At 36.6% G+C, this 13,261-nt stretch overlaps 1 protein-coding gene across 2 annotated transcripts in view; it reads left to right on the forward strand.

The window, feature by feature from the left end:
- The window catches only part of Frmd3 (FERM domain containing 3), a 194,689-nt gene that overhangs the window by 127,905 nt on the left and 53,523 nt on the right, over positions 1 to 13,261 (forward strand). For both annotated transcript variants that reach the window (XM_028873960.2, XM_028873961.2), the window contains exon 7: positions 10,496 to 10,583. In XM_028873960.2, the coding sequence (XP_028729793.1) occupies positions 10,496 to 10,583 (88 nt within the window). The remainder of the gene's footprint in view (positions 1 to 10,495; positions 10,584 to 13,261) is intronic.

Consider the following 13,261-nt stretch of genomic DNA (forward strand, 5'->3'; position numbering starts at 1 on the left):
TCAAATGGACTTAAGCAGGATCTACAGAACTTGCTCTCAAATACCAAAGAATGTAGAGTCTTCTCAGTAGTCAGAATATCCTCTATAGTTGACCACATATTGGGATGAAATACAAATCTTTTTATCACACACAATGAAATGCTTTTTTCAGCAATAACTGAAACAGTGGTTGTTAAATGAATGTGAGTTTTCTTTACATTTTCTGAGATTACTACACATATAATTAAATTGTTCTCCCCTTCCCTTTCCTCCCTCCAAGCTTCCTATATACCTTGCTCTCCTTAAAATTCATAGCTTCTTTTTATTTAGTTGTTGTTACATATGTGTGTGTGTTTGCATGTTTTGTGGGGGTTCCCAGCAAGCTCTACAACCAACAGGGAAATGATATTGGTGAGAAAAGACTGAAACTCAGCTCAGCCGGACTTAGGTGGTGCTGGGCCAGACTTCTGGAATCTGGCACTAGATGGTTTATTTTAGCTATATTTAAGCAAAGCACAGTTTTGGGGGAAAGTTTTATGATGACAATTAACTCAGTCCTGTGTGCACAACAAAGCTTAAGACATGTTTTCATTGAAACTCTTTACAAAGTGCATACTGCTTTTTTCATAAAGACAAATTCTGTGGCCTTAGAAACAATGCTTAAGATAAGGGTCTAGGGAGAATGACTGAGGTAAAAATAATGCCTGTGGGAGTGAGGATTTGGCCTGGCCCTAAGATAACACAGAAGTTACTTAGGCTGTTGTAATGTACAAGTGACATCTCTCATAAGGATGGGTTTTATAGACTAAGAAGCAATGCTCAAGATTTGGGCATGGGGCTGAGGGGTCTGATAAACACACATAATAGTCTGAGGGATTCTAGTGAAACCTGGCCCTATAGATAGCAAAAGATCACCAGGTTATAAACTACATCCTTTCCCAACACTCTGAGTGGAAGACAGATAAACATCACCTTCCTTTGAAGAAATAAACATGTGTGTTTAACTTTCTTAGCTTCTCTAGTGCTTATCTGTGTTCACAAGGACATTTTATCCTCCAACAGTGTGTGTGTGTGTGTGTGTGTGTGTGTGTGTGTGTGTGTGTGTGTGTGTGTGTGTGTCTATTTAGGATTGGGCCTTATGAGCTTTTCTTCTTCCATCTTAGCCCATTTATTGGTGTCTTCCTTGTTTAGATTGTATTTAGGCAACCATGTTGATGAGACTTCATGGGTGTAGCTTCTAGGACATAATCTCACAGCAAACTTTCTGTTTGTCTGGCTCTGACAATCTCTCTACACTCTCTTCTGCAATTACCTCTGAGCCTTAGGTGAAGGAGTTTCACTGTAGATATATCCATTGTGGTTGGACTCCACAACTCTACCTTCTGATCAGTTGTGGGGTTTTGTGATAGTCTTCTCTGTTGGAAAGAGAAGTTCCCTTGATAAGGGGTCCAGGCTATCCTTTTCTGTGACAATAAGGATTAATATTTAGAATTTAGTTAGGAATTACACCGGTTTAGTAAAGAGGCAGTTGTAGGTTATTCTTCAAGATCGATGAATTCACTAGTCCTGGGTAGCTGGCTAGGTTTCCATTACCAGGCATGATTTTGAGCTTGGTGAGTGGACCTTAATTTTAATCAAAAGAGCTGTTATTTACAGCAAAGTTATATGTACGACTAATGGTCCCTTAGGATTATTATGCTATGCTGGTCATTATTGTGATTTATAGGAATCATAGATGGGTAAAACTGTTGGTTATATCCCTCTTTTGAACCTGACATGGTGGGTTTTTTTGTTTGTTTGTTTGTTTTGTTTTTTGTTTTTTTCTTCTGGTACAATGAAAGCTAGTCGTCTGGGAGGAGGCTTTCAGGTCAAAGCCTAAGAGCTGGCTTTTTGAACAGATAAACAAGATTGACAGACCCCTCACCCAGCTAACCAAAAGAAAGTAAGAGGTAACACAAACTAACCAAATCAAAAATGAGCAGGGATATATTATAACAGAGAGTAAAGAAATTAAGAACATTATAAGAGAGTACATTTTAAACCTATCTTCATTTAACTTAGAAAATACAAAAGAAATAGATGAATTTCTGGATTCGTCCAAACCACCGAAGTTAAAACTAGAAGAGATCATCAACTTAAATAAATCTATAACAAATAGGAGATTGAAACAATAATAAAAAGATCTCAGACTAAAAAAAGAACAGCCCCAGATGGATGCATACCAGATTTCTACAAGGCTTAGAAAAATTATCTATAACCAATATTTCTTACATTGTTAAAAATCTTAAAATAGAAGGAATACTCCTCCTTTGAAGCAAGTATTACTCTAATACCAAAACCGGGTAAAGACACAACAAACAGAAGGGAAACTACAGTCCAGTACTCCTGGTGAACATACATGCAAAAATCCTCAGTAAAATCCTGTTTTATGAATAAAAGCAGTATTCATTTTACAAGACCATGCACCATGATCAAGTTGGCTATATCCCAGAGATACAGGGATAGTTCAATGGGGAAAAAGTAAATGTAGTAAAGCACAGAAATGAACTTACAGACAAAAAACACAGAATCATCTCAAGAGATGCCAAAAAAGCCTTTGACAAGATCCCAAATGCCTTCATGATAAAAACTTTAGACAAAGTAAGACTGGAGAGAACACATTTCAATATACTAGATGCTGTCTATGACAAATCCACATGTGTCTTCATCAAAAATTATTTTTTTTAAAAGAGAGCATATGAAATTTGGAGGGAACATAAAGCCAGGAATTAAAGGTGGAGGAAGATTTTATTTGATCAAAATGCATTTTGTGTATTATGGACTTATCAAACAATTAAAAATGAGACTTAAAATATTTTACAACCACAAGCAAGACAGAAACATACACTACCCAACTCTTTTTCAGTATAGTCCCTGATGCACTAGCTAAAGCAGCAAGACATAAAAAGGGAAATTAAAATAGAGGTAAAAAAGAAGAAACCAAAGTATCCCTATCTGCAGAAGATATGATTTATATAAGGGGTTCCAAAAATTACAGCATAAAACTTTTAAAATTATTGACAGTTTCAGCAACTTGGCAAAAGAAAGAAAACTTACAAAAATCTGTAGCCTTTCTATATATCAACAGCAAATACAATGAGAAAGATATCGTAGACACACTCACATTCCCAATTATTCAAACAAAATAAATTATCTAAAAAAAAACTCACAAAGTTGGTAAAAATCCCTCTACAATTAAAACTTTAAATCTATGAAAAAGGTGATTGGAGAGGACATTAGAATTTATACAGACAGCCCATTCTCATGGGTTAGTAGAATTAATACTGTGAAAATGACCATTCTACCAATAGTTAACTGATTCAGTGCAATCCCAATCAAAATTGCCCATGATATTCTTTACAGAAATAGGAAATGAGTATATCTAAAATACATATGAAATAATCAAAGACCCTGGAGAGGTTAAACAACCGTGAGGAGAAAGGTCAATACTGGAGTGATTAAAATACCATATTTCAAGCTATGTCACACAGCTACAGAAATATAAAAAGTACCATACTAAGCATGGCAATAACAAGGACACACCCAAACAGATGTTTAGATCAGTGGAACAAAGCATAAGACCCAAACATAAATGAATGTAATTATAGCCATCTGACATATGACAAAGATGCCAGAAATACACATTGGAGAAAAGACAGTGTGCTGGTGTAAGTTTTCCACTCATAGAATAATGAGATTAAACCCATTATCTATCAGCCTATGCAAAAATAATGTTCAAATGGATGAAGGACATCAATGTGAAGCACTGAAACTGCAAGTCAAAAGGTAGTACTTTATAGGACATAGGTGTAAGAAAGAACTTTATTAGTAGGAATCCATTAGCTTGTGAATTAAAGCCCACAAGTGATAGAAGAGACATCATAAAACTAAAACGTTTCTATAGGGGAAAGAAGAAGCCATGGAGCTAAGTCAGATGGAATTCACTCCTGGTACTGTAAACTACCAATGGGTGGTGAGAGCTTGAAACCTAGAGCAGAACCTACCACTGCCACTTTCCTAAACCAGTATAATTTTTAACTATATTCTAAACAGGTATTCTTATATCCACAGATCAATGTAGCTCTTAGCCGTCATGAAGAGGCTTCTCTTTGCAGCAGATGGAGATGATCACAGAAAACCACAACTAGTCAAAATGAAGAGAGCAACTGACCATGGTGTGCCCTGCCCCAATCTATACATCTATAACACAACCCCTAAACCTTCAGTTCAAAGATCATCACAAAGAGAGAATGGAAAGATTGAAAGAGCCAGAAGACCAGGACTTATGCTGTATCATTTTTCTGTGCTACTGCATTCCCAAAGCCTTAGTCCTGCATGGCCTCAGTTTGCCTTTACTCTCTTCTCATACCAGAATCTCTGCTCGTATTTGTCATGTCATATCTAATGTTGGGCATGCAGATAGGTGATTTCAATATATACCATCTCTCTCTAAGTCAAAGATTAGAATTGACAAGCTGGAGACTTTCCTTCCCAGTTCAGATACTTAAAGATATGCCACACTGATATCCTCTAACTCTAAATAAACAAATGAAGTAAACATCAAAATCCTATTTTTATTTCTTCTGAGATCTAAAGACAGATAGATGAATTAAAATCTACCATGTCATGTGAAGTAGAAACTCCTATCTGGTGTTGTTGTTGCTTTCATTATTTTCATAATCCTCAAAGAATGAGAAATGGTAGAAGAAGAGGAGTATGCCACAAATATTAATAAGAGCAAACAGTCAAACCTCTAATCTGCTGAACAACTGAATTGTCTTACTCTGAGATACCACAAATGCCATCCAGGGCAAGGTACTTCTTGCCTGTGATGTGTCTGGGACAATGGGGAACAGTATGAGTTTGCACTGCTCAGAGGGCCAGTGATGGTCTTGAAGGGTATATGAGTTTCCCAACTGACCTCAGATTCTATAGTCAAGCTATATATCATATACTCTCAGAAGCCTCTTAAATTATGATCCAGCATATACTGAAAGACAAATATTATGAGAATACCCAAACATTTAAGCCAGATGTGAAAAAAATTTAAAATGGAAGCAATGTAGGGTGACTAGAGTCCCAACCAAGTTACAGCAAAGTCTAACTCAAATGGATAATCCCACTGCCCAGAATGACAATATTTTATTGGTCTTCTCCCTCTGAATTTAATTCTGGAGTTTCTGTATCCAAATGGATCAGGCAGCACCAAACCCATCCCTTTCTCTGCTTGGACTTTATAATCAGTTCCGATACAGTCAGCAACAGTCGATATCTCATTATAAATTAGTGGTGACTAATAACCATTTATTCTTGTGAGCTGTATGTTTTATATTGTCTGTGAAGTCATACTCAAAGAAGACCAATATGAGAAAGACTGTTCCTTGTTAGCTAAAGTAGTCAGGACATGCAATATAGAACAGGAAAATATAGCTAAATACATAATTATCCAACCTCAGCAAATTTAGTAGAATCTTAAGAGAATTATATATTAGAATTGCTGTCTCTTAAAAAAGAAATGCAACTAATCTCTGGACCTTTTTTTTTTCAATGTCTCATTAGAGAAGCTTCATCTTGCAGGAGATGTTTATTTTCTGTTATTGCATTCAAAGTTTGTCCAGAAACTAATGTTCGGTGGGAGACTACAGGAATGGAATTTAATTACTAACTGTGAAAGCAAATTATTAAATGAGTTGTTCCTCAGTAATTTGGGGGTCTCATGACCTCAGTTTATTGAATTCTTGCCTTAGCTGCTATGGCTCTATCCTCTTGCCTTCTCTGACATTTGCACTGATTCCTTCTTTATGTATAAATTTGTCAACTAATTTATTCAGATGCTTACTAGCAGAAATTTGTAGACAAACCCAAGCAAGCAATACTGACATGAGGATTTATATTTTAAGGATGAGCTTGTGCTTTACTGTATCTAAACATCTTAACTGACACTTCCCTTCAGTAGATTTTTTGTTTTCAGTCATGTTCAGGGGTAATTATGGAGCAAATGCTAAACCTATGGGGTAGAAATGGAAACAACTAAGTCTAAATCTCACATAAAACCACAAAAGACCCTAAATAATCAAAACAACTGAGCAACATGAACAAAGCTGAAGACATTCCACTACCTGACTGAAGAACATACAATCAGACTGTAGTTAACCAAAACATCATGATACTGGCATAAAGTAGGTACAAAAATAATGAATTGAAAACAGGAAGCCCAAAAATAATTTGATGCACTTACAGCAGTGATATGCAGCAAAGAGCCCATGGTAATAAAAAAAAAAAAAAAAAAAAAAAAAAAAGTATTGTCTTATCAACCCATGTTGGGAAAGCAATTAATCATCACGCAAAAGAATAAAACGAGAGCCACACATTTCACTATTGTCCTAGTTAGGATTTCTATTGCTGTGATGAAACACCATGATCAAGGGTAAGTTGATGAGGAAAGGGTTATTTTTGCGTATGCTTCATCATCAAATGAAGCCAGGACAGGGACTCAAATAGAGCAGAACCTAGAGACAGGAGCTGATACAGAGGCCATGGAGGAGTGCTACTTATTGGATTGTACTCTGTGGCCTGTTCAGCCCTTTTTTTATAGAACCCAGGATCACAAGCACAACTACAATGGACTGAACCCTCCCACATCAATCACTAATTTAAAAATATATATATACCCCACAGGCTTACTTACAGCCCAATCCTACAGAGGGGTTTTTGTTTTGTTTTGTTTTGTTGTTTTTTGTTTTTATTTTTTTTCTCAATTGAGGCTCCCTCCTCTCTGATGACAAGAGCTTATATAAAGTTGATATAAAACTAGACAGGATAACTATATAAAGATCAACTCAAAATGGATTAGATTTAAACTTAAGACCTGATACTAAGACACATATGAATTTCTTTTTTTTTAAAGATTTATTTATTTATTTATTTATTTAGAAGAGGGCATCAGATCTCATTACAGATGGTTGTGAGCCACCATATGGGTGCTGGGAATTGAACTCAGGACCTCCAAAAGAGCAGCCAGTGTTCTTAACCTCTGAGCCATCTCTCCAGCCCGACACATATGAATTTCAATACTTTAATTTCATCTTCAGTTTTCTCCCTTATTAAATTTATAGAACATTCAGTACTTACTAATGTGTTTTAGGTTCTTTGACTCTTTATACTTGTGATATTGACCCATTTTCTGTATATCCTTGCTTTTCATGTATTTATTTTTATGGCTGTACAGTATTATATCTTATATCTACTCTACTGCTAGTAGATGTACATTTACATTACTTTCTCTATTTTGCTACTACAAAAACCACTACTGTGAAACTTTTATATATTTCTTGGTATAACAATTATGATTGTGCTGAAAGTGTAACTATGAGTAGAATTGCTATAAGTTCTCATAAAGTAAATATTAGCAGGTAGTGCCAAAGTTTTCCTTTCCATATTAATTATACCAACTTGTTTTTCCTCATCAGCACAGAATGCTTGTTTTTGTTGTGCACCCTCACTGTTGCTAGTTTTTGTCAGTCTTTTTAGTTTTATCATACCCACATATGTTAAGGATCTTTTATAGTTTTAAGTTATGTTTTGTTTATTGTAAAGAGGTTGAGCCTATTTCCACATAGTTGATGACTGTTTATACTGCCTACCTGTTAAGCATATGTTAAGACTTTTGTCCATTTTTTTTCTTAGTTATCTGTATTTTTTAAATGTTGTTTATTGATTATTGGGAATTTTTAAAGTATTCTAGATACTAATATTTTCTTGGTTGCCCTCATTGCTGATATATTTCTCTCATGCTGCAACTTGTCTTTTTATACCCTGGATAACAATCTTGGATTAGCAGAGAGCCATGAGTTTAACTGAAAATCCCCTAGAGTTGGGCAGCCCTGGAACTCTACTGTCACCTGGTATTAAGTTTGGTAATTAAAACAAATATCAATGAGACATAGAAAAGATGGAGACATAGTCACAAAAATATCATTTAGGTAAGGGAAAATTAGTCACCTTCCATTTTAGTCTATTTCCTTTCTGTTGTTATCACAAAACACTAGAGGCTGGGTACTATATTTGGAAATAGATTCATTTAGCTCCTACTGTTATAGATTCAAGAGTATGACATGATCATCTGTTTAGCTCTGGCTGTATTGCAATATTACAGATGGCAGTATGGTGAGTGCATGTTTGGAAGTGCAAAACACCATAGCAAGAGGCAAGCCATTCAGGAGCTAAGCTTCCTTTATCCGAAATACTCCGTTAGAGTGTCTCTGTCTCTTTCTGTGTCTCTGTGTCTCCGTGTCTCTGTCTCTGTCTGTCTGTCTGTCTGTCTTCTCTCTCTCTTTCTCTCTCTCTCTCTCTCTGTGTGTGTGTGTGTGTGTGTGTGTGTGTTTGTGTGTGTGTATACAGATGCATGCTTTCAGAGTGGATCAGAGAAACTCAGGTATCTCTACTTGCCTTCCACCTTATTTTAGGCAGTCTTGTTGTACACTATGCTATCTCTGGCCTGTGAGATTTTCTGGGGTTTCTGCTGTTTCCACCTCCTACATTGCAATAGGTGCACACTGTTGTGTCTGTCTTTCATATGGGTTCTGTGAATACAAACTCATGTCCTCATTCTTGCACAACAGCACTTTATACACTGAGCCATCATCCCAGCCTTTGTATTGCTCTATTTATAATACCTATCTCTCACAGAGATATTAACTAGGATGTCATGAGAACTACAATCATGCTTTTGAGGGTAACATCCCTACTGACTTTTGCATTTCATCACAAATCTCTAAAAGAGCCCATCTCTCAACTTACCATTCTAAGGAACAAGTGTATAGCATATGAAAGTGTGAAGGGTGAACTGAACTGTAACCTTTGCTACATGGACTAGAAAAAGAAAAATGGACCTTAAAGACAATTTGAACTTTACAAAAGTATGGCTATGGCTTTTAAAATGTACTAGTAGGAGCTACAGAGATGGCTCAGTCATGATTAAGAGCATTTGCTGCTCTTCCAGAGGACCCAGGTTAAATTTTCAACACCCACATGGCAGCTCACAACCATCTGTAACTGCAGTTCCACAGTATCTAATACCCCCTGCTGGCCTCCCAAAGCACCATGCATGTATATGGTACACAGACGTGCATGCAAGCAAAACACCTATACATATAAAATTAATACGTTTTAAATTAAAAATAAAATAAAAATGCACCGACCATTTCATAATCTGGAAAGTGACCATTGCTATATAGCAGAAGAGTTCTAACCAGTCTGTGGTAGAATGAGAGCCTTTCAACTAAGACAAAAGTATGAGTCAATGCAAAGGCACTGTCCTGAAACTTTAGGAGGCAAAGGGACACATTGGCTTTGATATTGGTGCCCCATGAATTCTGTTCAGGTTACTAAGGCTGAAGTTTTGCATTGAAGGCTGTCAGAATAGATTGTTGTTCAGTAACATTTGGGATAGCACAACTTCATTGGCTTTTTCCTAAAGCAAGTAGGTGTGTGTTAGCGAGACAGAAACAGAGAGATCAAGGATAGAGAGATTGAACTGATTATGATGAGGACGCTCTGCAGACATACTGAAGCAAAACTTCAGTGCAGTGAGAGTAAAGTAAGAACTGAAATGCTTCAGGGAGAAAGCGCATGGACACCATTTTAATTTAAAGTAATGATGAGTCCTTTAGTATTTTGAAGGGATTGAGTGACAATCCTTCTATATGTAGAACCTTGGGTGCAGTTAGTTTTAATGGTACAATATAAGTTTGTAATTAGACTATAAAATGACATTCTGTTTTTCCATAGCATACACTTCTTGACTAGGAATGGTTTGGGTTTTTTGTGGTACATGTGAGATGCCCTTGTTAGTCAAAGCTGGACCTTTGAATTATTACATAATCTCAATTCACAAGTCAATTCTTCCTGACACTGTATTTGCTAACCGCCTTTTGCCCGCAGCTTGTTTACTAACATAGGAGACAATTCTAGAAGTAGTATTTGAGACTTCCTCTGATGATCCAGGGCTTTTTATAGAATTACTTATAAGTGTTTTTAGACCCAGAAGGTTCTGTTTAGGACTGTTGTTGGGGGGATAAGATTGCTCTCTTTCTGGTCTGAAGAAGAAACACCATCATCCTGGATAATCTTTTAAGAATACATAGTAAAAAAGAGATCTTGAGTTTTCTTTTGTATTAGATTTAATTTGTGGAGACATCCTTACTGGTAACTTGATAATATTTATTAACTGTATACTACTCACTGTGCTGGTAATATGCAGCAGTGTATTTTTGTACAATTAGCTACAAAATGTGACATTCATAAAGGGTTCTGCATGGTGAGAAATACTGATGGATGTACCTAGTCTTATTGACATAAAGATCTTTATATTAAACAGAAAATATTTGATTGATTAAAGGGACTAGTTGTGTTTGTTGATTGCATTTTATTTGAATTCTCTAATTTTTTTTGTATGTGTGTGTATGTGTCATTTTAGAGGTCAGAGCCCAGCGATTGCTGAATTCAACCTACTCCTGAAAGCTCATACATTGGAGACTTACGGGGTAGATCCTCACCCATGCAAGGTAACTGCCTCAAGCAGGTCACCATATAATCATTATTTTGTCCAAAATAAAATTATTGTCATGTGGGCCTGGCAGAATACCCTTAAATTTGTACAGCCTTATCATAACAATCATTTGGAAGACAAAAGTAGGCTATGATCACATGTTTTTACTGTGACTGGGGTCTGTGCCAGAGACCTAGAAATGCTCACTAATTGTATTGGAATAGCCAAATTTTCCTAAATTTATATATATACACATATATACATTTATTTATCTAATGGATGATTTCCCTCAGAAAATGAGAGTATTCAAAAAGGTTCCTTTCAAGGTCTTTACCAACAAAATTGTAGTCTTGGGGCCACCCTTTACAGACTTTCTGTCAAGCCCATATCTCTTCCTCTTTGATGGCCATGTGCCCACAGAATCTCTGTACCATAGGCCCCAGTGTCTAGGTGAGGACTCAGGTAGGCAAACTTTATTATAATTCTTGTCTCCCATTCCTGACTATCCTGACTTACCTTAGTACTGCAGCAACCTGCACACAGGAGCTTCACCCACCTTCATTCCCTGGGAACTTTGCCACTTGGTACAGACCCAAGGTACTCCTCGTTCATTCGTACTGTCTTTCAGCCCTCAGTAGGGGAGTGCTTTATAGATGTATCCATTGGGACTGGGCTCTACAACTCTGCATTTTGATTGAATGTGGTTTTCTGTAATAGTCCCCATCTGTTTAAAACAGAAGTTTATTTGATGGTAAGTGAAGGATACACTTCTCTGTGGGTATAAAGACAGTTCTTTACAGATTGTTGTTAGGGATTATGCTAGTTTGGAAAATCAGTAGTTGTAAGTTCTCCCCCAATAATCAGGATTTCATTAGCACTGAGTTGTTAGCTACATTTACAGTATGAAGCGTGGTCTCCCTCTTGGTGTGCATGATTTTAGCCCAATTAGAGAGTTCTTGGTTATTGCCAAGATAGGCCTGCCACTACTGCACCCTTAGGGTTATCATGCCTTGCTGGCCATTGATGTGGTTCATAGGCTTTATAGCTGGGTAGGACTGTTGGTTGTCTCACTCCTTTGGAAGCTTGCATGGAATCTTCTGGTACCATGCATCCCCATAGAGAGGGCTTTCTGACCAGTTCCAGCTCAGAGGTCTCTGGGTGCTGTTTCTGAAGTTCATGGTGTCTCCAACAATAGGATCCTACCTTCCACCACTATGGTGTTACCAAGGACAAAGCAATGAGCTGTATGTTTGGTGAGTCTCTTGGACATCTCTGGCCAACAAATTAGTGTAACTTATGTTACAGCCATGAAAAAAAAAATAACTTTTCAATGTAGTCTTCAAAATGGAGAAAGTGAAAGAGAAAGAAAATAAACATTTTAAGTTACATTAAGTGAGAATATTTGTTGATCTTGTAATTTTTCTCATTATTTGGTAACATTTTCCACAAGGATGGAACATAAACAACTTTTATCAGAATTGCCTATGCTCTATCTCAGAGTTACACACTGTTTCACTGTGTCTCTATCTTTGTCTATATCTCTTTCTAGTGTGTGTGAGATACATGTGTGTAGGTGAGTGTGCACATGTGTGTGCTTACATGTGGATGCTCAAGATCAGCCTGAGTGTTTTTCATTAATCTCTCTACACCCCAATTTTATTGGAAAGAGTCTCTCAGTGAACTGGTAGCTTATTGATTTGGCTAGGCTGGTGTTTTAAATAACCTTTCCTCATTCCATAACCAAAGTTAGGGTTACAAGCACATATTGTCAAACTCAGATATTTTTAAATATGAGTTTGGGGATCTCAACTCAGATCTTTATATTTTAGATCATTGGCACTTTGCTAATTTAGCTATCCAGACAGGCAAATTTCCTCTTATCAGTTTCCTAAACTGGTTTTGTGTTCATATTCCTGAGAAATAATTCATGCAATCAAAGTTTTCTTTTCTGCATTTTAACTATGTATCAACCAGATAATAGCACTAATTCTAGACTGAATTCATGTCAATCAGGATACCAAAAATAAGTTTTGTAGTTATTCTTTAGCATATTTACCCAGACCAAGCCAGCTTATCAGCTAAGTACTGGATCTAATATACTCAATTCAGTCTGCTCATTATCAGTACTTGGGAAACATCATTAAGATCTGTTTGCCCAAAGCTTACCTAACCCTAATTACCTGAGACTCTGTGAGCATGGCAGCTAGGCTACCAGGTGACATGAATGTGCTTGGATGGTTCTACTTGTCTGTATTGACATGTGTATCTTCTTTTTATGCCGGTACAATTATTTTATGATATTTCCCAGTTGCCCCTAGTGATGGTATAAATGTTTATTTCATTCAGTGGCTTAGATTCTTTCCAGAAATATATTCCCCTCTGTTTATTTCCTTGTTTGGAAACTGACTGAATTTTTCTGTTATTTCTTGACTTCAAGTTATATATGAGTTGCTTGGAGTTTCAGGTTTGGCTGGGAGTTAAGTAGACTTTTTCTGGTGGTTTTTATACTGATGTTGCCAGAAATTCTGCATGTGGTTAAATCAGGTTAGCAGAAATAGTCAAAGTTTTGGTTTCATTGTATTAGAGAGCTAAAGGCAACCAAGAATAGTTTGCTGACATTACAGAGAAGATCCAGAGCACAAGCAATTCAAAACACTGGAAACTAGGTGTTTGGAAGAAATCTTTATTTTTTTA

Source organism: Peromyscus leucopus, chromosome 2 (assembly GCF_004664715.2).
Source record: "Peromyscus leucopus breed LL Stock chromosome 2, UCI_PerLeu_2.1, whole genome shotgun sequence".
NCBI lineage: Eukaryota > Metazoa > Chordata > Mammalia > Rodentia > Cricetidae > Peromyscus > Peromyscus leucopus.